The sequence below is a fragment of the Agelaius phoeniceus genome, chromosome 16 (assembly GCF_051311805.1).
Source record: "Agelaius phoeniceus isolate bAgePho1 chromosome 16, bAgePho1.hap1, whole genome shotgun sequence".
Classification (NCBI taxonomy): domain Eukaryota; kingdom Metazoa; phylum Chordata; class Aves; order Passeriformes; family Icteridae; genus Agelaius; species Agelaius phoeniceus.
This window is the reverse complement of record NC_135280.1, coordinates 2,503,868-2,528,082: the sequence shown is the minus strand read 5'-3', so window position 1 is coordinate 2,528,082 and position 24,215 is coordinate 2,503,868. Positions and strand designations below refer to the sequence as shown.

General features: G+C 61.0%; 3 protein-coding genes across 11 annotated transcripts in view; 1 reads left to right on the top strand and 2 right to left on the bottom strand.

The window, feature by feature from the left end:
- The window catches only part of RAI1 (retinoic acid induced 1), a 74,321-nt gene extending 70,971 nt beyond the window's left edge, over window positions 1-3,350 (top strand). For all 6 annotated transcript variants that reach the window (XM_077187132.1, XM_077187131.1, XM_077187133.1 and 3 more), the window contains 3 exons: window positions 833-926; window positions 1,225-1,274; window positions 1,656-3,350. In XM_077187132.1, the coding sequence (XP_077043247.1) occupies window positions 833-926; window positions 1,225-1,274; window positions 1,656-1,670 (159 nt within the window). In that variant the 3' untranslated portion in view covers window positions 1,671-3,350. The remainder of the gene's footprint in view (window positions 1-832; window positions 927-1,224; window positions 1,275-1,655) is intronic.
- A 292-nt stretch (window positions 3,351-3,642) lies between these two features.
- SREBF1 (sterol regulatory element binding transcription factor 1) lies at window positions 3,643-14,096 on the bottom strand. Of its 2 annotated transcripts, none has more exons than XM_054643633.2 (19): window positions 13,803-14,096; window positions 10,179-10,586; window positions 9,878-10,047; window positions 9,667-9,807; window positions 9,372-9,590; window positions 9,173-9,287; window positions 8,880-9,091; window positions 8,313-8,517; window positions 7,584-7,768; window positions 7,238-7,499; window positions 6,973-7,139; window positions 6,721-6,889; window positions 6,533-6,641; window positions 6,351-6,460; window positions 6,127-6,259; window positions 5,819-5,981; window positions 5,396-5,581; window positions 5,208-5,319; window positions 3,643-4,643 (listed from the first exon to the last, which is right to left on the bottom strand). In XM_054643633.2, the coding sequence occupies exons 1-19, from the start codon at window positions 13,906-13,908 to the stop codon at window positions 4,420-4,422; spliced, it is 3,396 nt and encodes a 1,131-aa protein (XP_054499608.2). In that variant the 5' UTR covers window positions 13,909-14,096; the 3' UTR covers window positions 3,643-4,419. The 2 variants fall into 2 exon arrangements, with proteins under 2 accessions (XP_054499608.2, XP_077043253.1); XM_077187138.1 differs by lacking the exon at window positions 13,803-14,096 and adding an exon at window positions 11,442-11,740.
- Window positions 14,097-18,333: 4,237 nt separating this feature from the next.
- The window catches only part of TOM1L2 (target of myb1 like 2 membrane trafficking protein), a 56,655-nt gene continuing 50,773 nt past the window's right edge, over window positions 18,334-24,215 (bottom strand). For all 3 annotated transcript variants that reach the window (XM_054643465.2, XM_054643466.2, XM_054643467.2), the window contains 2 exons: window positions 24,134-24,170; window positions 18,334-23,602 (listed from right to left, as the gene is read on the bottom strand). In XM_054643465.2, the coding sequence (XP_054499440.1) occupies window positions 23,454-23,602; window positions 24,134-24,170 (186 nt within the window). In that variant the 3' untranslated portion in view covers window positions 18,334-23,453. The remainder of the gene's footprint in view (window positions 23,603-24,133; window positions 24,171-24,215) is intronic.

The following is a 24,215-nucleotide window of genomic DNA, read 5'->3' as shown; positions in this document are numbered from 1 at the left end:
TGGGCACAACACAGCCTGGTGCCACCGTGATGGGCGGCAGCAGGGGAAGGGGAGCTGGAGGGAGGGGATGACCCTGCCCTGCTCCTCTCCCACAGTGGTTGGAGCAAGGTGTGAGCAAAATAGGGAGGTTGCTGAAGGGGATGAGAAGTTGTGGCTGGCCCATTCCTGGAAGTGTTCAGAGCTTGATGGGGATTGGAGCAACCTGTTCTAGTGGAAAGTATTCCTGCTTGTGGGAGGGGGCTGGAATGAGGTGAGTGTTTTTCAGGTCCCTTCCACACCATCCTGGGATTCTGTGACATGCATTTTTAGTGCTGGGGAGAGGAAGGGATCAGAGGCTGTGCAGAGGGTTTCCAGCAAGTCCCCCCCCACTGCCAGGTTTGGGGGCTGGCTGTATTCCCATGCCTGTGTGCTCATTTCATGGCTATCTGGAGGCTGCTGCCCTCACCACAGAGCCAGGTGCTCCCATCCCTGCAGCACCTGCTGGGGACGGGGTAGGTAGGGCACAATCCAGGTCATGTCCCTTCCCCTCCTGCCCCATGGAGTATGGCTGTGGGCTCGGTGTCATCCAGGGGAGTGGTATGGCAGGTAGAAACCTCGTGCATGGCTGCAGACAACCCAGTGACAGGCATGGTGTGGTTGACAGTGCGCTGGCACGGGAGCAAGGATGTTGCCTGGGAGAGGCAAGGAGGGGCTGGAGAGGATCAGGGACACCCATGTTGCCCTCACTGCTGGGGCTGTCGTGGTTCTCTTCTTCTGTGCCGGGCTTTGACAGGGTCTCTCTGTCTCTCCACATCTCTCCTTCCCTGCTCCGAATTCCCGGGTGCGTGTACAGAAGTGCTCGAGCTGCCAGCAAGCAGGAGCCACCGTGGGCTGCTGCCAGAAGGGGTGTCCCCACACCTACCACTACGCGTGTGCCATCGACACAGGTGAGCCCGGCCACAGGGATGGGGCTCGGGGTCCTGGGCACTCTGACCCACCTCAGTGTGGGGCCCATTGCTCCAGGGTCAGGGGCTTGTGGCTCACTGGCTTGCCAGCGTGGTGATGCCCACTGTGCCAGCAGCACTGGAAGGTGTCACAAGCTTGTCTGGCCTCAGCTGAGCCCTTCACACAATCGCTGTGGCTGGTGGGTGGCTGTGGACTGGGGGCACACTGCATTCCCCCCACTGAGGGGCAGCTGCCTCGCAGTGTAGGCTGTGCCCTGACATCCTTGTCCTCTCCTCGCAGGCTGCTTATTAACTGAGGAGAGCTTCTCTCTGAGATGTCCCAAACATAAGGTAAGCCAGAGCCCCCTGTGCACCCCCCAATGCTCTGCAGCTCCCTGTGGCAGGAGGACCTGCCTTCAGACCCCAGATTTCTGGGGATGCCCATCCTGGATGCTCAGCTCTGTGTGGGCATCACATCCCTGGGGGTATGGGGTGTGCCAGCCCCTGGGTGCTGCTGGGTCTGGGACACCCCAGCCAGCTCTGAGGGGTCTTATCCCCTTCCCTGAGCACAGACGAGGTGGTGAACGATGGTTGAACCCCTTCTCAAAGCGCTGCGTCCCGGGTGGATGCCCGGTTATTGGCAACGGGGGGTGGGCGGCGATGGGGACAACCCAGGGCCACCCCCCTGCCTCCAATGTGATCCCCGGGCTGAGCCCTCCGTTCTCCCCGCAGAGGCAGCCGGTGTAGCGCCCGCGGACACCCGCCCCGCCGCCAGCGAGGGACCGGCAGAGGAGGCAGCGCCTGGAGCAGAGCGGGGCCGGGCCGGGCCGTACCGGGGACCCCCCGAGCCCGTGAGCGCCCCGGGATCCCCCGAGCCCGCTCCGGGCGGGCGGAGCCAGCGCCGGGCTTTCCCTCCCGCCGGGTCCCGGTAAAACCCGGTCTGGATACGCGGGGGACGGATCGGGATCCCCCACCTGCGATGGCTGCACAGGGGGGCGGGGGGTGTCCGTGTACGAGGAGGGGTCCCGGCGATGTTGTCTTACTGTGGGGCCGCCGGACCCTCCGTGGGTCCCGGCTCTCAATATCACACTGATCTGATCTGAGATGTTGCCTTCAGCAAACCTCATGGTGTCTGTATATAGTTCTGCGAAGAAGAGGATTAAAAAAAAAAGACAAAAAAAAAAGACCAAAAAAAAAAGAGAAAAATGAGAAAAATGAGAAAAAAAAAGGGCAAACAACGGCCTGCTGTTTGAAACACCACTCTGCTTTTTCTGTTTTGTTCTTCCATCTCCTGTTTGCCCCCACCTACACCCAGGGTGCTGGGGGGGATAAGGGTGCTTGGCCAGGCTGGTGGCACCCACCGGGCTGCCCCGCTCCCAAGCCCCAAACCCTGACTCATTGCACCCCCACCCTCCCACTCCATGCGGCGCTGGCACTGCTGGGCTGGGGACACCTGGTCCTGCTGTCCAGGACCCCCCAAAACCCACCCTCCTGCCTGTGCTTGGCCTCACCAGCACCCCTCCTGTGGCTCCTCTCGTGGGGGCTCTGCTCCCTGTGCTTGTGCTGAACCCCACAGCTCTGCGTGCTGAACTGGAGGAGGAGGAGGAGGAGGCATTTGCTTCCTCCCTCCACATGGGCCTGGCTCACCCCTCACTGCCCTGGTTTTGCTCAACTCCCTTGACTTTTGCTTCGTGGCCACCTCAGTGGAGCTGGGAGACTGCCCAACACTTTGGTGACCCTTGCCCACGTCCCCAGGCTCCACAGCCCATCTTTGTGTCACCCTGACACAGGTAGCAACCAGCCCAGGTGAACCCAAGTCCAGATCTCATCCTACAAACAGCCACTGGCTGTCCCCCAACCTCTGCAGCATCCTGCAAAGGGGGGCACACTGCTGGTCCCATCCATGTCCCCACAGAGCCAGCGCCCCATGTCCCCACCACCTCTTGTGTCCCCTCCATCCCACCCACCCCAAGGTTTGCTGGCCACACAATGTCTGTTGTTTCAGCAGCTGCCTCGGACACAGGAGTGAAAAACAAAAAGAGGAGGTGAGAAAAAAATTTTAAAAAGGGAGAAATAATAATAAAAAAAAATTAATTTAAAGAAAAAAATAAATCCCGTGTCCTTGGCAGTGTTGCCTGAAATCTGGCTATTTTTAGTGACATCTTGTACATATGACTGTAAAATGGTAAACCGTGTGTATTATATATTGCCTCATTATATAGTGTATATATATGTATACATATACATATATATAATATATATGAAGACTGTAAATGTTAAGACTAGTGTTCTTATTAGTATATTGCTTCACACTGAAGATTGTGTGTAACAAGCTGTTTCTAAAAGATGTTTATTTTCCTTAAGAGTAAAAAAACAGGTCATTGCATTCAGAGCGTCAATAAAGATACAACGATTGTTTTGGAAGTACGTGGCGCCCTGCTCGTGGCCTCTCTTTATCCTTGGGGGGCTGCTGGGGTCCCCCCCAGGCTGTGACAGCCCCTGCCTGCTCCTTGTCCCCAAGGGTCTCGCTAGAGGGGAAGGGGTGTGGGAACAGGGGGACAGCACCCCTGGGACACAGTGGGGTACAGAGGGGGGTGTTTGGGGTCCCTCAGCACCCAGTGTCCCCATCCCTGCCACCCCCTCCCGTGCAGCCCTGTGGGGACAAGGTGACCACACCACACTTTTGGTGCCAGTCCCCCTCCAATCCAACACACACCAGTATAAATAATCAGCTTTAATTGTCTGTACAAAACTCTGCAACTATGAAAATACCGTTTAAAAAGGGAAAAGGGGAGTGGGGGGAGGCGAGGGGAGGGGTCTATGTACAAGAGGGGGTGAAGCAAGGACACATGGGCGCCCACCAGCCCCCCAGGAGCCCCGTGCCACCCTGCCAGCCCTTCTCCCAAAGCCTGTCCGTGCTCCGGGGGGGTGGCAGCTCTTAATGGGGAGGGGGGGATCAGTGCTGGGGAGGAGGGGGTCGGGCGGGGGTCCCCTCTTGCCTACCGTGGGCATGGCTGGGCAGGGGGCACTCCCCGCTGCCAGGGGGCCACACCTGCAGAGGCAGCCCCAAACCCAGGGGTCCTGCAGCAGGGGGACCCCGGGGTGGGGGGGTGTGCACGGAGGGGCACAGGTGACACGGGGGGATGCGGGTGGCACTGGGGGGGGCCGGGTGGCACCGGGGGTCGCTGCCGCGCGTGCGGTCCCTGCAGTTCTGCGACAGTGTCACTAGAGGGCCCCACGGCCCGTCCCCACGCGGGCTGGGGACACGGACACGGCCCGGGGGGAGCCCACCCAGGGCACCCCCGTGCGGCTGCCCCACGCTGCGACCCCCGCCCCGCACCCCCGCACCCGCCAGGCATCACCCGGCCCCTCCCCACCCCCCCCTTCACCCCCCAAACCGCTGCCGAACCTCCCCCTGCGGGGAAACTGAGGCACGGCCTCCCGCCACCCCCCGCATTCCGCACCCACGGGGGGGGGCTGGCGGCCCCTTCCCCACCTATCCCGACGTGACGGTGGTGCCGCTGCCCAGCTTGATGATCATCTGCTGGCAGTCGTGCAGCGTGCGGCGGTCGCCCAGCTTGTCCAGCGTGCGGGCGGCCTCGGCCAGCATCCCCACGCGCTGGCCCGGGCCCGCCAGGAAGCTGGGCGGGAGGTAGCAGCAGGCCAGCAGCAGCGCCTCGGCGTGCTCCCGGGCCGTGGGGTGGCTTTCTGGCTCGCCAGCTGCAGGGGACAGAGCCGAGGTCAGCACCCAGGGCGCCCGTGGAAGTCACTGAATAAATCTCGGGGGGATCGCACGGGGATGGGGTTATTCACCCACCCTGGGGCTGGTGCCACCACCAGTGGAGGGGCTCGGAGCTCAGGTGGCCCAGGTCTTGGGGTGCTGCAGGTGGGGTGTCCCACCCGCTGACCCACCATCTGTGGGGCTGGAGTGCTGCAGGTGGGAAAGGGGTGTCCCACCCTATGTCTCACCCCACATCCTATCATCCAGGTTTGCTGTGGGTGCAGAATGGGGTCTCCCACCACTCAATGCCTGTGGGGGCTGCTGGAGGTGTGGATCAGGGTGCCCCACCCCATTTCCTGTCCTCCAAGGTGGTGACAAAGGATTCCCACACCATAACCCATCACCCAGCATGCTGGAGTACTGTGGGTGCACAGCCTTGTGTCGCACCCCTGTCCCACCACATATCCCACACCCTGGGCTGCTGGGGTGCTGCAGGTGAGGAGTGAAGTGTCCCACCCCATGTCCCACCCCATGTCCCATCCCGTGTCCCACCCCATGCCCACCTGTTTTGCTGCCCTGCACCCCTCTCCTCCTCAGGCTGCGGTCCAGGAGCTGGTGGGTGCGCGTGGGGCTGGCCCGGGCCATCAGCCTGGCAGTGGCTTCGTGCAGGAACACCTGGATTGGGGGGACAGTGAGCACAGCCAGGTGCAGGGCACCAGGGCACCGTGCAGGTGATGGGAGAGGGGCTCACCCGGCGCATGGCAGGGCGCAGGGTCTGTGCCAGGCGCCGCAGGCTGCTCAGGTCCTGCTGGAAGCCGCGGAGCTCCAGGGCGGACGCCTGGTAGAGGCAGCTGCGCTGCTGGCTCGCCCCCATCTGCTGCTGCCACAGGTTGGTGCGGGTGACCAGCAGCAGGTCACAGAGCAGGAGCTGGACCGCCTGCGGGGACAAAGGATCGGGGTGAGCAGGGGGTGGGACAGACAGATGGGGGTGCCGAGGAGGCGGCTGCGGGCAGGCGCTGCTGCGCGGGACCCCCGCCGGGCTGCATGGCAGGGGCATTGCACTCCCAGTCTGACACATGCAATGCAACTACAATGCACCCCCGCGAGGGTCGGGGGCACCTCCCGCCAGGGCTGGGGGCTGGCGGCCGCCTCGTCCCTCCCCAGCCTGGCTCACCTTGTCAATGGTGCCCTTGGAGGGGCTGCCCAGCTCCAGGCTCTCCCGCAGGCAGCTGCTGGCCTTCTCACAGTGGCCCAGGGTGGCCTGGCTCCCATCCTGTTTGCTCAGCAAGGCACGGACAGCTCGGAAAGAGTGCAGGGCAGCACGGGGAAGGGGCTTCCTGCAAGGTGGAGGGGGCACGGTGAGTTCCTTCCTCAAAACACACCAGGTGCTCCAAGTGTGTTCAGCGAGGCTGTGCCAGTCCAAGGGAGAGGGGAGACATGCAATGAGGTGCCACCCCTGTCCCCAGTGTCCCCAGCACTCACTCAGAGCTCTGCAGTGCCCGGGGCATGGTCTCCACCAGCGGATAGAGGCGCTCAGCCCCCTCCTCATCTCCCTGCAGCCAGTGGATAACGATGCCGATGAAGGATGCCCACCACTTGGACACGGGGTCAGTGCCTGCAGGGTGGGAGAGACACAGGAGCAGGGTGTTTCCACTGCCATGGCCCCCCACATGAGGTGACCCCAATGGGGGACACCCCAGCCTTACCTGTGACAGCCGCCAAGCCGGAGGTGATGGAGGGTGTGGGGCCAGGTGTGCCACTGACATCCGAGCAGCCATTGAGCAGCTGGAGGTACTCGAGGGCATCGGAGAAGCGCCTGTGGAAAGGGGCTGTGAGGGGGCTGGCCCCACGGCAGGCAGGGGGAGAAGGTGCCCACGCCAGCACTCACCCCTCTCCCTGGGCAGTGGGACGGCCGGGCTCAGGCATGGCCACGCAGCACAGCGCCTTCTCCAGGAGGTGCTCACGGAAGAGCTGGGTCACCTGGGCCAGCGGGTCCACTGGGGCACAGAGATGGGGTCAGCAGGTACACCACACCCCAAAACAGGGGGTGTGGGGGGTTTGGGAGCTTGGGGTCACCTGGGTTGCCAGCGGAGCTGTAGATGGTTTCCCTGGGGACACCCTTGACCGCCCAGTCCCCGTCAACAAAGAAGCGGTGGCCCAAGGGGTGGCAGAGCCACTGCATGGCAGGGGGCACAGCCCCACCATGGGACAGGGCCACACGCCGGGCGCTGCAGAGGAAGGGACGCTGCAGGGAGAGCAGGGGGTCAGGAAGGACCTGAGATTCCAATCCCAGGGGACACAGGGGACACCCCAGTGCCCCACACTCACCGCCAGGAAGTGGAAGCAGCGGTGCAGGCTGGCCTTGATCCGCAGGGCAGCCGCCACGTAGATCTCGGCCAGCGCTGCCACGGAGATGGCGTCACCAGCACACTCAGCCAGGTTGACAGCGCTCAGTGCCAGGTTGATGGCCAGCAGGTGTCCCCCAGCCTGCTTCCCTATAAGAATGGGGACAGGAGGCTCAGCCATGGCGTCAGGGGGTTGTGGGGACATGCACAGGGGTCCCATCCCTCAGCCCCACTGCGCGGGGCCGTACCGGCGAGGTGCAGCTGGTGCAGGCGGTGATAAGCCATGGCAGCGTCGTGGGCGCTCTGGCGGACGTGGGCAGGGGGCGGGGGGTCCGGGCGCAGCCCCCCGGCGCGGGCAGCCAGCCAGCGACCCACCCAGAGGCGCTGGAGCAGGTGGCGCAGGAGGGTCCAGAGCAGGCTGCAGGCCAGGTCCCCGTGGGACGCCGGCAGCGGCCGCCCCAGCGCCCCGAGCGCCGTGCGCAGGTGCTGGGCCCCCTGCGCGAAGTCTCCCTGCACCCGAGAGACACGGTCAGTGTGGGCAGGAGGAGGGACGGGGCAGGGGGGAAAGGGGACGTGGGGCTCAGGGGGACATACCCGGTCGAGGTCGAGGTCGGCCTGCCGGCGGTGCCGCCAGAAGAGGATGGAGGGCTCGGAGTGGGGGCGAGTGACGGGCTCCCCGCAGACGAAGAGCCGCACCACCGCGCCCAGCACCAGCGCCGCATTCAGGGCCCAGAAGGCCAGTGTGGGCCACAGCCACTGCGTCCACCCCCATGGGTCCTCTGTGCAGGATGGGATCAGCAACACCCCACCAATGCCACCCTGTGCTCACCTCAGGGTCTCCATGCAGTGGCCTTCATCCCACGTCCACCAAAGAGCCTCCACCCAGTTGTGTCCACCCCAACAGATTCCACCCCGACGGTCTCTGCCTCACACACACCCCAGGATATCCATTCTGGTGGCCTTCACCCTGTGCCTATCCCAGCAACATCCACCCAATGGCCTCTGCCCCATGTCCTTCCCAATCATCTCCCATCTCAGACCTACCCCAAGACCCCCATCCTGATGGCCTTCACCTCCTGTCCACCATGACCACCTCCACTGTGATGGTCACACTCTGATGCCCCCCATCCCAGCAGTCTTCACCTCATGCCAACCCCAACAGCCTTGAGCCAGGTAGCTCCTACCATACACCGACCCCAACATCCTGCCCCGTGATCTCTTCACCTCAACAGCCTCTAGCCCTTGCCCACCCTGACAGCCTCCATCCCACACCCATCCCAACAACCTCCATCCCAATGTCCCCCACCCCAGACCAGAGCTTACCCAGAGTGCCAGACTGAGCCATGATGCTCCTGCCGGGACCAGCGGTGTCCTGGCTCCCCAAGGGGGCTGGGGAGGCAGAACCCCGGAGGAGGGAGGCCAGGGGGTTGAAGGAGAGGCAGAGGAAGACGAAGGCGCAGAGGGCCATGCGGGAGCGGTCCAGCATTCCCTGGCTGCTGGGTGAGGGTGGTGGGTGCTCCTGCTTCACCTGCATGGGCAGAGTTGCTGTGAGCCTGGCACATGGGCATGGATGTGGGGTGGTGGGCACAGGCATGGGATATAGGGCATGGGATATAGGGCATGGGGTATAAGGCAGGGTGATGAGGCACAGGCCAGAGTACAGGGGCATGGATTTCAGGGTATAGGCATGGGGCACAGAGCACATTTTAAGGTAGAACAAAACTGCCTCCACACCCAGCCCCAAATCATGTGAGGAGCAGCCTCAGAGAACAAGACCAGGGCTCTCAGCTCTTTCCCCATCTGGTACACTTTGCCCTTGGCACCTCCTACATGAAGCAGCAGATCCCCTGCCCCACTCAGGGCAGGGAGATCCCCCCAGCCCTCCCTCACCTTGCCATGGGCACAGAGGGGGCTCTCAGGCTCTGAGTCGCTGCTGCTGTTGCTGCTGCCACCACTGAGTGACAGTGGGCTGCTGTGGGATGGTGAGCCCACGTCTGAGGGTGGCGGTGTCAGCATCTCCATCACCTCCGCCTTCACCACCTCCATGGGGGCCTCTGCCTTGGCTCCCCGGCTGCAGTGGGTCCCCAGGTCCTTCACAGGCTCTGCAGGAAGCAGAGTAAGCTGATGGCTGCCTGGGGGCACGGAGCTGAGCCCGCCACCCCAAGAGCTGCCCTTCCACTCACGGTTCTTCTGCATAGCCATCTTCAGGGCAAGGTTCTCCTGCTTCAGCTTCTGGTTGCTCTGCTGCAGGAAGCGGATGTACTCGATAGCCTTCCTCAGGATCGCCGACTTGTTGAGCTGCCAGTGGGCCGGGACGGTTCAACCCAAATCCCAGGCAAACCCCCCATTCCCCAGCCCTGCCCCACCAACCCCTGCTCCCACCTTGGCCTCGGTGCCCACCACCAGGTCCTTGAGCTCCACGATCTTGTCGTTGATGGAGGAGCGGTAGCGCTTCTCGATGGCGTTGTGGGCCGTGCGCTTCTCGCCGCGGCTCTGCAGCAGCGCCGGCTTCCCGCTGGGTGCCAGCCGGTTGATGGGCAGCTTCTCTGCGTCCACCACCAGTGGCACCGTGGCCAGGATGGTCCCTCCGCTCACCAGCGCCTGCAGGTGCAGGATGGGGTCAGGGATGGTCCTGAGGCTTCTCCCCACCTCACAGTGCCCCGATGGTGGCACCTACCGGCACCTGGAGCGGGGTGGCCGAGCCGCTGGCACTGGTGGCCAGGGAGGCGATGGTGGAAGTCTTGGCGCTGCTGGCGTCTGTCTTGACGGCCGTCAGCAGCAGGGAGTCAGCCTTGATGAAGTGGGGCTGCAGGAGAACCTGAGGGGCACTGGGGGTCAGCGGGGCTCTGGGGGTCACCAGGACCTCCCAGCCCTGGCCCTGGGCTTACCGGCACTGACTGGATCTGCGGTGACACAGACTGGGTGCTGGGGGCGGCGGGGGCCAGGAGCTGCTGGGGTGCCACGTTCTGCACGGGGCCGGGCAGTGTCACGGGCTGGCTGGGTTGTGGGGTGGGCAGAGGGCTTGGCAGGGTCTGCCCCGCACTCCCAGGCTGCACAGCTGGGCATGGAGCAGAGGACAGCGTTAAGAGAGCCCCTGGCACCAACCCCATCCTGCAGGGACACATCCCCCCTCCAGCAACACCTTCACCCCGGGAGCCCCGATCCCTCCCTGCACCCCCAAATGCTCACCTGAGAAGCTGTGCTGGTTCTGGTAGCCCACCAAGGGCTGGGGAGTGAAGGGGCTGGGGGATGCAGGGACGAAGCTGGGGGCCAGCATAACGCCGGGCTGGGGCTGGGGCTGGGGCTGGGGCTGGGGCTGGCTGCTGGGCACCACCGACGACTCCTCCTTGACCCCCAGGGACGGCGCCGGCAGCAGCGGGGCCGGGGGCGGCGGGGTGAAGGTGGCCATGCCGGGGGGCCCCGCGTAGGCGCTGCCGGTGGGGGCGGCGGGGGGCGGCTTGCTGGGACCCAGGAAGGTGTTGAGGGTGCCCGGCGTGGAGGGAAGCCCCGGGGGCACGGCGCTGTCCGGGGCACTGAACGGTGAGTCGAACAAGCCCGAGAAGTCATTGTCCGGCGTGTTGATCAGCTGCAGCATGTCTGTAAAACACACCCCCCGCGCCGTCAGCTGCTGCCCCGCACCTCCCAAGGCGGGCATGGGCTGGTCCTGTCCTGCCCTCCCTGCAGTCTAACATTTAGGGGGAAGATCCCCATAATCCAGAGGCAAAATTCCCTGAGAGCTCATGAATCTGCTGTGCCCTGTTCCTCTCAGCTTCCACCCACCCCACTGGGGAAACTGAGGCACGGTGTCAGGGCTTGGCCAACAGCAGTCAGCGTTTTTCAGCCTGGTCTGGGAGTGGCAGGGCACATCTCAGCGTGTCTCTGATATTGAGGGGGGCTTGTGCCAGCTCATTAATTCATTTATTCTGTCCTGGGAACCCCGAGAATGCCCAAATCAGCCCCGGTATCAGGGGAGGGGGTGCTCAGGCTGGGACACCAGGGTGGCACCCCCGGGATGTGCCAGACCCCAGTGCCCAGGTGTGTTTGAGCACAACAGCCCTCAGGAGGGCAGCTGGGCAAGCACAGGGCTAAAACAGCCCGGGCGGGGGTCTGTGCCATCAATGGCACCTCGGGGTCTCTGTGACACCTCCGCTGAGGTGTCCTGGGATGCTCCCACCATGTCCCCATCCCGGTACTCCCGGCACACCCCAGCGGGGGCACACAGACCCCGGCACACCCCACACTCCGGTACCCCCAGGCTCACCCCCCTGCACGCACAGACCCCGGGATACCCCCAGGGCACCCCCCACGCTCACACCCCCGGGATGTCCCCACCGAGCCTCAGAGCCCCCGGACACAGCCCTCCCCATGGGGTGCAGCCTCCGAGAGGAACCACGGCGGTGACGCCGCCAGACGAGGAGGAGGAGGAGGAGGAGGCTGGAGAGGCGGGGGTACCTTCAAAGGTGCACTCCATGGAGGTGGGAGCGGAGGGGTCCCCGGGAGGAGGTTGCAGCCCCCGCTCAGCCCCGTGCCCGGCAGCGAAGAGGCCCCGGGATATTTTAAAGCCATGTTCTCGCCTCCTCCCCGGCGCCCTCCCCGCGCTGCCCGCGCCAGGGCTGGAGCGCGGCCGGGGATGGGGTGATGCGACTCCGCCAATCGCCGCCTGCGCGCCCGCCGGCCGCCCCCGGACAGCCCCCGGCGCCCAAGGTGAGCCCGGCACCGCCGGGTTACTCGCGGGCACTCGCCGCCGCCCGCCCGCGGTTACTCGGGGTCACCCCCTGGGTTACCCCCTCTGCCCCCAGCCCGGTGTGACCCCCCCGCTCTCATTGCCCAGGGGTCACCCCGCAGTGATCGGGGTCCGCACACAGCACTGGCACACCCCAAAAACCATCCGGCCCTCGGCATCCTGCCCTGTGCGGGTGGGTGTCCTTCCGGGGGGCTCCCAGACCCCCACTTCCACTCAGAGACCCCCAACCCCCCCCCCAAGGCTCTCTCGTGGTCCAGAGCAAAGTCTGGGGTTGCAGAGAGGGGGTGCTCCCTCCTGTCCCCCCCACCCCCCCGCTTCCTGGGCACGGCTGTCCCACCCTCCTGGCACCTTCCAGGTGTTTCTATCCTGTGGCACCTGCAGCCACCCACGCCATCAGCAGGACAATGGGCACCCACCAGGGCCACCGTGGGAACCTGTGGGGCAGACCCACTCATCTGTGGGTCCTGGCAGGTCCCAGCAGGCTCAGGGCACCCACATCCGTGGGCACACATCCCACATCACCCTGGGGTTGGTACAGGGATGAGGGACAAGCCGTGGCCAGCTGGGGACCGGTGACAAACCCACTTTGGGGAACTGTGGGGTGCGAGGTGGCCCGGCTGGCTGTGATATAAAGGAGCGTGGCAAAACCCCACAGTGGGAAAACCTCATCCCATACGGCAGCGCTCAGCCCTGGCACAGCTCCTGCTTCCCTGCCCACGCCAAAACCTCGCCAAGAAAAGCAGGTGGCACCTGGATCTGCTTTGATCCGCCCCGACTGCCACTGCGATCAACCTGCAGATCTGGGATGCCACCTCCACCCCAGGTCTCGGAGGAGAGACCACCACAGACCACCCAGTGGGGCAGGACCCAGTGGGGCAGGTGCTGGAAGTCCCATGCCCGCCTTGCTGCTGTTCCACCGGCTCTGCTGGAACCGCTGTGGATCCACAGAGCTGGTGGAGCACGTGGCAAGGCGGGCGCGGGGCTTGCCAGGAGGTGGGAGCCCCAGTTTTTTGGGATCCCAAATTTTTTGCTAAAGCCTTGGAAACACTGAACTCAGCACACGTGGTGCTATGATGGTGGAAAGTGGGTCCCCTTGAGGAATGCGTCCCTTTGGGAAGTGGGTTCCCTGCGGGAATGAGTTCCCTGGGTTCATGCCCATCTCACGGAGCCCAGAGCGGCGGGGAGGTGTGCGGTGGCGGTGCCAGCCCCGGGGCTGTGGCAGAGCCGCCCCATCCCAGCTCCCGCCGGTTGGATGGGTTGGTTGGGAGAGCCCAGGAGTCCTGAAGGGAACGACCGAGAGTAACCCCGCCGGTGACGTCACGGAGGGGGCGGGGCCACCGGCGGCACGATGCTGTGACCGGGAACGGGGGGGGGGGGAATCGTCGGGGCTGTCCCGGTAGCGGCACCTCCAGCGCGGGGGTCCCGGGGTCCCGCGTTCCCCCACGCCGAGCCCCCCGCTCCGGAGCGGCCCCCGGTAACGGGGCCAGAGCGGTTCTGCACCGACTCCGCGCTCCAGCAGCCCGGTGTCCCCCTCCCCACGCCGGGCCCGGCACCGAGCCCGCTCCGCCGGCCGTGCACGGAGACCTGGTTGTGCACTGATCCCACTGTCCCAGTCAAACGCCGGTACCAAGTTCCCTGACCGTGCACCGAGCCCGGACTCCCCGGGCACGGCCATGCACCGAGCGCGCCCGCCCATTCACCGAGCCCCGGTTACACCCCCAGCCCGGTACCGGGCACGCACCGAGCCCCGGCCATGCCTCCAACTCGGTCCTGACCTTGCACCGAGCCTGGTTACACCCCCAGCCCGGTGCCGGCTGGGCCCCAAGCCCCGCTCATCCCCCCAGCCATGTCCCGACCATGCTCCCAGAGCCGGTACCGCACCGTGCCCAGCCCCCGGCCGTGCACCGAGCTTGGCTTTCCCCCAGCCCGGTCCCGGTCATGCGCCGAGCCCCAGGACTGCACCGGGCCCGGAGCCCCGCCGTGCACCGAGCCCCGGTTTTACCCCCAGCCCGGTCGCGGTCATGCCCCGAGCCCCGGCCCCGCCGGGCCCCGTCCCCGCCGCTCCGCACCGTCGATGTCGCTGAGCAGGGCCGTGTCGATGTCGCTGGCCCCGGAGAGGCCGAGGGACGGTGCCAGCCCCTCCAGGGCCGCGTCGTCGAAGGCGAGAGCGCTCATCCCGGCGGCTCCGGTGGCTCTCGGTGGCTCCGCTGGCTCCAGTGGCTCCGGCGGCTCGGGCGGCTCTAGGGGTGGCGGGGCCGCCCGCCCGCCATGGCCGCGCTGGCCCGGGCACAGCACCACGGGGACGAGCCGCCAAGTTGGCTCCCGCGAACCGTGCCCGGAGCTGCCACCGGGCGGGGAGGGCGGGGGGGGGGTTGGATGGAGGCGGGGCCGCCGCCGCGTCCCGCCCCGCTCCGCCTCTCCGCGCCGCCCGCCGCACCGGGACCCCCGGCGGCACCGAGCGGGGACCCTCGGGGACACCGGGCACGGACCCCGCGGCACCGGGCTGGGTGCTGGTGTACCGGGAGCTGGGCTGGGAGAAGCGCACGATGCAACCCCTGAGCAGGACACCGTCCTCAGGGAATGTCACTGACCCCAGGGGATGTCACCAAGCCCTGGGGATGTCACCGACCCCTGGGGATGTCACTGACCCCAGGGGATGGGCACCGAGCCCTAGGAACAGACACTGAGCCGGGAAAATCATCGATCCCTGGGGTTGTCAGTGAGCCCTGGGGACGTCATTCACTCCTGGGGACAGGGAGCCACCCCTGGGGACAGGCACCAAACCCTAAGGACAGGCACCAAACCCCTGGGCTGGGCTCTAAACACCTGGGCTGGGCCCGGAGCCCCCTCAGTCCCAGCCGGGGCGTGCAGGGAGCAGGTCGGGGAGCCCATGTGGGCAGGTGGTGGCGGTGGCTGCAGAAGCCTCTGCACGTCGGGTGCCACGTGCCAGGGCGAGGCTGGGCCACTGAACCAACCCTTCAAGGGCCCTGGGCCTTCCCTGTGCCAGCTCCAGGGCTCAGAGCGTGTCCCACCTGTGCTGCCCACCCATGGCATGGCCCAGGGTGGGAGAAGCTGTCACCCCCTGGTTAGGGACACATCAGTGCTGCCCTGTGAGCCTCAGCTGAGCCCATGCACCCTCCTGGGGGCCATCAATTGTGGGATCCAGGAAAAATGCTGGTGCCATTGGGATCAGGGCTGTGGCTGCTGTTCAAGCGTGGTAGGTCTCAGTGTGGGAGTCTCGTGCCAGGAAAATGCCATGCCCTGTGCCCTGCAGAGCTCCATGGTCTGTCCTGCTGCTGGGATTCATTTAGGAATAGAAAATGTGCTGCAACATCAGCTCTCTGGAAGTTTGCCTCCTCTTCTTCTGTGCCACCAAACACAATCTGAGGCTTCCTAGGAATTCATTAAACCTGGCTGCACCTTAGAAACTTCCCTTCAGCCTCACTGGCTCCCAGTTGGTGGCACAGCAGGCACCCCTCTGCAATACAGGGACCCCCTGTGTGGCACGGAGCAGCCCAGGGCACCACACCGAGCTGGGCAGCAGAGCTGGAGCTGCACAGCCCTGCTTGTCCCCTCTGCACCCTCACCCCACTCCAGCCTCCTCAATCTGGGGACACTGACCTGTGCCCGAGCTGGGGACAAGCCCAGGGAATCCTGGCTCAGCTCAGTGCCAGCAGCTGGGGCAGCATCAGCCCTCGGACATCCCTGACCGGAGCAAACACCACTGGGGGAGCAGCGACCACATGATCGGGAGAGCCGTGACCCGCGGTGGCACACGCAGGGAGCCTTGTGCTTCTTCCCCCCTGTGCTTCCCCCCTTGTCCTTCCCCCCTTGTCCTTCCCTCCTTGTGCTTCCCACCTTGTTCTTCCCACCTTGTGCTTCACCCCTTGTGCTTCCCTCCTTGTGCATCCCCCCTTGTTCTTCCCCCCCACCTTGTTCTTCCCCCCCCTTGTGCTTCTTCCCCCCGTTTTTATTGGGGTCACTGGGGAGAAGCCAGGCTCCGTGGTGGTGGCGTTTCCCTCTCCTCGGTGCAGTCCCTGTGCTGTGGGAGGACAGGGCAGGTTTCCAGGGCTGGGGAGATGGATGTGCCGTGGCCCCCGTGGATTTAGAGCAGCCTTGTGCAAGCATGGGGGTCACAGACCTTTAATAACCCAAGCAAAATCCGGGGCACAGCCTTCCCTGAGGGATGCAGAGGGACAAACCCACACAAACGCAGAAAGGGGGAAATAACACACCTAAACACAGCTTAACTTTTGCACAACCTGCGTGCAATGCTGTTTTTTTGCCAGGCCCCATCCCCGATCCCATCCAGAGAGTCCGAGGACGCCGGGAGCCCACCGGTGATGCTGTCCCTGCCCCTGGGTTCCCCCAGCGAGGCTCAGCATCCTCCGCGCACCGGGGAAGGAGCGGGCGGCTCCAGGGCCGGCTTTGGGGCCGATGGATTCCACGCGGGGTGGGGCTCCCGGGGGTGCTCTGGGTTGCGGAGCAGGGAAAACCCCGCCCGTAGGACCAGGGCCACGCAGCCAATAGGCAGAGCGATGTGAGTGGAGTGATTCTGCATCACGGGCCCGCGATTACATCATGTCAGTCCTGCGGGGATGGCGGACGGGCCACGTGGTCGCTCCGGAGTCGCTGAGACGTTTTCCTGAGCTCAGGCTGGGAGGAAACCGCAGGATGAGAAAGAAAACAAACCGGCCCCGGCATGGTTGGGCTCTGGCCACCGGGGCTACCGAGCCGGCCGGGCAGGCTGGTGCGGCTCCCGCGGGCATGGGGAGCATCTCCCCGAGCGGCTCCGGGCGTGCTGAGCCCGAACGCGGCAGCTCCAGAACGGAGCATCCCCGTCCTGCTGCCCCTCGCTCGGCCAGCTGGGCTCTCCCAGAGCGAGCCCCCGGCTGTTTCCCACCTGCCAGCACAGCTCAGCGTGCCATGCTCCGTGCCCAGCCTCTGGCATCCTGCCTGCCCCGGGGTTTGTTTTGCTCCGGCAGAACGCGGCGTTAATCATTAATTTGTGTCGCAAACCGATTCAAAAGCCTCTTCTCTCCTTCACTGCGTGTAACTCGGCTTTGCCAGCTGTCCCTTCCTGAGTACTGCAGATTGGGGAGGAACAGCCAGCTTTGGTGGCACTCCAGTGCAGCCCCCACTCCAGGTTTATTTACCCTCGGGTTAAATGGGGAAAGGAAAATGACCTGTGGTCATTTCCTATTTACACTGGCATCCAAACCTGCTGCCCAATGCCAGACAGCAGTGGCACTCAGCTTGCCCCAGGCTCTGCCCACGCGGGGCTCGGTGCCACGCTCTGTGCCCGGCTGGCAGCCCACGGTGGAGGGCAATGTGTGATGTGTGGAAGCCCCCAGCCCATGGTGGGAGTTTGCATGGTCACTGTGGGAGCAGGCTGGGAGAAGAGAATCCCATCAGGGTCCACAAACCTGGGCGCAGTTCGGGGAGTTGGATCACCAGAGGCTGGAGGGGCACACATGGGAAAAGCAAGTTCCTGTGTGCTTGTGCTGCTCTTAAACTCTTCCCTTTGCACCCACTCTGGCCCCTGTTGGAGGCAGAATTTGGGGGTTTTGAGGGGATCTTTCCTTCATGAGTGTAACTGTGGGGCTGAAGAGGACAATGTAGTGAAGTCCCTGGAAGGAGCAGCCCCCGCTCCCAAGTCCCCACTCCCACGGCCCCTGCTCCCAAATCCCCCACTCCCACAGCCCTCATTCCCACAGCCCCTCCTGCACAGTGCTGGACATTTCCGAGCCGGTGCTTTTTGTGTGATTCTGCCCTGTCAGGGCAGCAGCAGCAGCTGCACACCTTTCCCAGCAGATCCAGGCCAGGAGCCTCCCTGAATGCATCCCACACTGAACCGGGCACATGATCAGTGAGGGGTAAACAAGCTGGGGCAGGGCTGTGTAATGCTAATATGTAGCTACAGGGAGGGGAAACCCTGTAGCTATTCCTGCTATTCCACACCCCCTTCCCCAGATTTAAACAATCAGGGTGGATCTCCACGTGCAGAACAGAAGGCACCATTCGGCCAACCTGGTTTGGTTTTGGCCAATGCCACTTCTCTGGGGCTCCTAAGCTGGTGCTCTTCCCTCTCTGCCTATCAAACCTGCCATCATAATGGGGATGTTGGAACAAACTCCTGGCTGATGAGTCAGGAAAGGGGCCCTTGGATGGGCTGGGAACATCACCCATCTCTTTTCAGGTCACCAGGGGGGTGACCCACAGTTGCCCTCCAAGGACATCAGTTCAGCCCTGCCAGGTGGGCAGGCATCCCACCGAGCACCCAGGGTGGCACCCATGTGTCTGCCTGATGCCACCTCCAAAGATGTGCCAGAATTTAGTGGGACATGAATTCAACAGCACTGGCAACACAGCACCTAGGGCAGCACGAGCCATACAGTGACACAAAGAGCAACTGCTGGGGACAAACCTTCTCCCAATGGGAATATCCAGGTTCTGTCTCCTGGAGGAGAACAAGGACTCCCAGTTTTGACATCTGGTGGGTACTCAAGGGCTGCACACGTCCCCTGTGCTCAGGCCAGGCAGTGGAGCCAAGCGAGTCCACAGCTGACAGACAGACAGACAGACAATAGCAGCCCCAGCTCACACTAACAGTGTATTTATTGGAATATCTCACATGCAGGAACCAAGGAGATGATTTCTGGAGCAAGTTAAACAATGGCAGATTAATACAGTTGTCTCATCCTTAACAGAAACACCTTCTACTTGAATACAGTGATGTTTTAGTGTTGGGTTTCTCTGCTTCTTGTGTATTTTGTTTCTCTTTACATAGTCAATCTCTTTACACAGTTATGTCCCCTCTCTCCCCCTACCCCATTCCCAAACAAAAAAATATCCAGTATCTTCAGTAAATAAATATTATCCACTTTTATCTGGAAAGCCTACAGCTGTAATATACAGAGAAGCTATTACACAGGTTACGTTTGTAGGGTTAGCAACAGCTCATAGGAACGTGTAGGGAACGAGGAGCTTGTACTCATAAAAACACGGAGCAGGGTGGGAATTCTGGAGTAGTGCGTTTGCCATGGGTAAAGAGAACCAGCAGCAGAGCTCGGTGCTGCTCAAGGCCAGCTGGCTCTTGGTGACACACAGCCTCACCTCTCTCCAGGTGAGGAGGAGGAGGAGATGTGTGGAAGCTGGGGCTGGAGCAGGCAGGCTCTGCTCTGGAGGCTGCGGTTTGGGATGGGTGGCTGGGAGGGGCTCTGTGGGCACCTCGTCTCCTGGGCTGGTGGGAGCCCACAGCAGAGGAAGGGTTACCTCCAACACAGCTCTAAATCCACTCACTGCTTCACTATTTCCATAAAAATAACTGTTGTGAGCTGTTTTTTTCCAGGGGAGGCTCTGCAAGGCTTGTGGTCAGCCCTGAGGAGGTAAACAATGACGGAGCTGGATGGGGATGGACGGGAATGGAGATAGCACAAGCAGTTCCCACTCCAGGGCTCCCAGCCACCACAGGAGACTCAACAACTCACTGGATGAAACAGAATGCTGGAAATCCATCTTGTTTGCTCTCCTGGGCTGCACATCCTGTCTCTGTAGGTGACACCAGGAGAGCAGGGCATGGAGGAGCAGGGACAGGCTGCACTGCTCTGGGAGGGACCATCACCCCTGCCCTGGGCCTGAAACCACGGCCCGGATCTGTTCTTCCACCACTGGAGGGAAACATCTCGCCACCACAGCCAGCTCCCAGTCCTCCATTTTAAAGTGGAAATAGCCAATGTACCCCATCCAAAAAATGCTGAATGAAGTCAAACAAACAGAAATCCTCACTAAAAACAATCCTTCAGCTTGGAGGTGCAAGACCAGCCCTGGGAATGACAGAGCTGGTTTGAGAAGCACATCCTAGGGATGGAGGCTGTGAAAATCAGAAGGGAAAAGGTATGTTGGAGGCTACGTGAGGGTCCCAGTAAGGACCAGTCTCAGCATTTATGCTGTTCCCTTTAAGAGACACCGTGCTACGTTTTTATGAGCAGTTTCTCCTATGAGCCTTACCTACACCCTAAACACCCTAAATGTCTGTACAGCACATTGTTACCTATTACACCTGCTGAAGATGCAGCTGAAATCTACACAGAACAATTTTAAAAAACCCAAAACCCAAAGGATATATTTAAATAGAAACCATTGATTCCTTACATCTCAGCACATGAAGAGTTAACAGAAGAGGTTAAAAAACACACTGGAAAGAAAATATATAGACAAAATAAATATTTTAACCTAGAACAGGGCACGATTAGACCTTACAAAGGACCCCGAGAATAATTTAGTGTCATTGAGTGTCAAGCTGTGATTCCTAATATGCCTAGAAAGCACTGGGATGTTATTTCTTATGAAAAGTGGATCAGGCTGCAGCTCCATCCCTGTTCTCCCAAGCATTGGAGCCACATGAGTCCTCTGCCCACTTGCACAGAGGAAGCACTTAAGAGTGAAAGCAGAGGAGGGATAAATCAAGAAGTTGGTCCCCTGAAGTGAAAAACCCCTTCCCTTTCCCTCAAACAGTTCCCACTGCTCCGGTTTTCAGCAGACCACAAGCGGACAGGGAAGATGAGAGATCCTGATACAGGATATTTGGGAAGCTCTAGCGTAGCTCTTGTATTTGTTAAAGAAGGTTTTGGGCTAAACCACCTGTTCTGCCACACTCTGTTCCCTTTGGTGCTTCCAGCCCTGAGAGCCAAGTGTGGTGGATTTGGGCTCCAGATCCACTCCGGGTCCTTCCAAAAGTACATTTCCTCCCTAGGAAGGCATCTCCTGGGAGCTGCCCTACTTCCAGCAAAGCCACCACTTGTGCTGGTGGCACCTGCCACTCCCTGCAAGCTTTCCAGAGGATAATGCAGAATGTCAGCAGGGACCATGGGTTGCCTGGGGCTGCACACACCAAAGAGCCCCCTGAGCTCTGCCAACACACGCTCTGTATTTTCCGCCCAGCCCCAGCCTATTCTCATTCCACCTCTTTTCCTCCCAGCTGGAGAGAGCAATCACTGACAGCTCTGCAGAATCTTCCAGAAAGGGACCAGATTCTCCCTAAAGCAACACCTTGGAGGTCCCAGGACAGGTTTAGTGTGACAGAAAAAAGCATTAAATGGGGCTTGGCGACAGTGACATCCGTGCCACTCTGCACCATCTGACAGTGTCCCCATGCCTGAGCAATGCGATTATCTCCTCTGGCTTGGCAGGGAAGCTGGATTAACATGCTTAGAATCACCTGATGTGGCCATTTACAGGGTCAATGTGTTTCAAGGATTTAGAAGAGAAAATACACATTTAAAACACCCACGGAGCTTTCTGCATTAAGAGGAATACCAGCAATTCATTCTGTGCTGGTGAGACTGCTCAGGCCATCCCCAGATGCCGTCTGAAATCAAATCAGCCTTGCCACAGAAGTTTCCTCAGCTTTCTGGGAGCTGGTGGCCACATCTGACATGTTGCAGCAAGCTGGCAGTGCCAATCCCTGAGCTTTGGGCTCACCTTGTGTTGAGCAGTGAGGGCAGTGGGTGAGAGCAGGAGCGTGCAATGCAGCCAAGGCAGAGTGTTCCATTAGCCATGGAGAAGATGGAATGGGAGAAAGCCTCTGCAGACCCACACAGGAGGGCTTCAGCTGGAGAGACAGCCAGCAAGTGGGGAGAAGAGCTTGATCCCCAAGTTATCTCCATCCTTAAACTGGTTTTGCCTGTCCATTTGTAAGCTGTGCTACACAGAGCAGTGATGAGGTGCCACGTCAGCGCAGAAGGGTGGCAGGACAGCCCTGCCTGGGCCCAGCTACATATGGAGGGATCCTGGAAGAGGCTACAGGCAGGGCAGGACAGAGAAGACAACGAGGAGGGAGAGTACAGAGTGAAACCTGACCTGGGATGGCCTGGAAATCCTGCACCAAACAACATTTCCCTTCAAAGATTAATGTGTCCGCTGTCAAAGTCCATCAGCGCTGCAATCAGGCATTTGGTAACAGGCTTTGTGTGTCACAACATCCCAAAGGGGGTGGTCCTCAGAGAGTATGGTATGGGCTGATAAAATGCTATGCTCAGATAAAAGCTTCTATCACTTGGCCTAGAACAACTTTCAAGAGAGCTTGACACACATCAGCATCCTGGGAAGCTCAGACATGTCAGGTCAGAAGGAGGTTGCCTAAGCCAAGGAACACCCTGAGGAAGAGGGGTTGGAGCCTGCTGCCTGCATGGGCTTTTAGCTGATAAAGTGCCTCTCTGTCAGGATGGGAGATTCTCCTGCCATGCACTGCTCAGCTCTCTCTTTGATCCTGCCATCCTGCACCACTGGCTTCCTCCCAAGGAACGCGCTGGGGGACGCGGCGATGGCTGGAGCTGCCTGCTCCAGCTCTGCCTGTCAGCCCAGCAAGGCAGGCACACAGGCTGGAATCCCTTCTGGCAGCCCCAGAGGAGCAGGAATCCTGGCCATGCCTCTGGCAAGCAAGGGAGTATGTTTGTTTGCACAGAGACTGCAGCCCCGTAGGAGCTGGGAGTTAATGAAGGGCAGAAGGATCAAAAGACATTCCAAAAATTACAAATAGCACAGTCACAATCATTTCAGCACTTTCTCAGGCCTAAAACTGGAAGGAAATGAGGAGTTTCACCTCCAGCACAGGCTGGCACAGCTAATCCCTCCATGGTAACCACTTCCCTCAGCGTTCCATACAAACCTCTGAGGTTTGCTCTTTTCCTCATCCCTACCCCCAAGAACCAGCATATCTGTCCTACCAGGCATGGCAGGGAATCCAGGAAGCTCAGTTCACACCCAATCCATGAGCAAGTCCCATCCATCTGCATGGATGTTTACACCAAATGCAGAGCTCTAGAGTCACCAAAGAAGGAATCTAAGGTAAGGAGAAAATAACCAAGCTATTTTAAAAGGCAAACACACCAGGAAAATTCCTGTGTGAGAATGGTCTCCCAAAGAACGAGGTGCTTCCTGTGCCATCGTTACAGCATCCATTTAGCCCAGCATTTTCCATCCTTATCAACTGCCAGAGCTACTGGACATGGCCAACAGACTGCTTCAAATTAGAGCAAGCCCAGATAAAACACAAGGCAAAAAATACCCTGTGAGATTTAGAAATGAAACGCCACAGAAAGTGGGGAAAAGCGACCACCATATGGTACCAGGAGATGTGTGAGTGGGAGAGTAAAGGATTTTAACTTGTGAAGCACATGTTGAAAGGGGAACAGTTGTTCCTTGCTGTCGAATCCAACACGAAAGCCAATACATTAACATTTTATCTAAAAATAAAGACACACTCCTCCTGAACATTCCAGCTCAGTCAATTACATGCTGATTGACAGAGCCGTCTACTTGGCAGGACCTGCCTACAGAAGAGGATGATCCCTACATAAATTGAAGGGCAAGGCTGCTCTCTTCCCCCTGGGCTTTTGTTTCAGCCCAGTGTGACGTACTCGTGCATTCTGAAGGGGTTTTCAGCATCAAGAGCTGGTTTTGTGCAGCTGGGACAGGAAGGAGGGGATTAAGCGAGTGCTGGAGAATCGTGGTCTGGCAGGAATAGTGTTGGATTTAAATAGAAAGAGTCAGCTCGTGGGGGTGGATCATTTGGGGAGGGAGGGAAGGGGAAGCAAACTATGGAATGGGGGGGACGGGAGTCGTTGTTAGCCAAGGACTGTGGGAGGACAGAGTGGCCGTGCGGCGACATCGGCCGGGCGGAGCACAAGGGCGGGAGCGAGGGCGGCTCCGCGCCACCTTCACAGTGCAAAGAGGGCGTCCTCCGAGCGCTCCTGCTTTTTCCTGCTGGAAGGATTTGTCGGAGGGGTGGGGGCTTCCAGGGGAGGGGATGGCAGGTTGGGAACCATCTCCGCCGCTTTGGCTCGCTCTTCTAAAAATTTGTCAAACTCTGCAATGTAAAAACAGAAGGAAGACAGGTAAGAACGGGGCCCGTGGGTTTGGCCCCAGGGACAGAGGTTGGCAGGGGCTGAAATTCCAGGGCCTGGCATCCTGTCGGGCTGCGTTTGAGGGCACGAATACTGGTACAGCCTGACTTCCTCGGGAAAGGGTACAGCCGTCCTTGGAGACACCCGAGCCCAGGCAGCAGCTGGAATCAAACCCACACGATGCCACCGGCTGTGACAGAACCAGGGAAACATCATTCCAAAGGGCTGAGCAGCTTGGGGACACATTCCTGCTGGCACAAACACAGAGCACAGCCAAGGAAGATGGCAGGGAAGCACTTACAGCCAGGAGGGCTCCCCACACCATAAATATGAACCTTTTGCTGTGAAATGCTCTCCTCCTGCCTTTCTGAGCATGGAAGCATTTGCTGGGGAGCATCAGGCTGGGAGAAGGCAGCATCTCAGCAGGGATCAAAGCAAATTCCATCTGAGCACTAACCTGGGAATGGCTCATAGCCAGGGGCATCTCTGCTTACCTTCACTGGTCACTCCTTCTTCCAGTTCGTTGCCTTTCTGCAATGGAACAAAAAGGCACATGAGCACAGGCACTGCTTCCCC

What these genes read in the sequence shown, in the direction of transcription:
- SREBF1 (XM_054643633.2), bottom strand. Translation starts at nt 13,908, where the DNA reads ATGAGCGCTCTCGCCTTCGACGACGCGGCCCTGGAGGGGCTGGCACCG. An exon ending in CGCAGATCCAGTCAGTGCCG is followed by an intron (nt 9,808 to 9,877) that starts GTAAGCCCAGGG and finishes AGTGCCCCTCAG; the next exon opens with GTTCTCCTGCAGCCCCACTT. An exon ending in TGGTGGGCACCGAGGCCAAG is followed by an intron (nt 9,288 to 9,371) that starts GTGGGAGCAGGG and finishes GCCCACTGGCAG; the next exon opens with CTCAACAAGTCGGCGATCCT.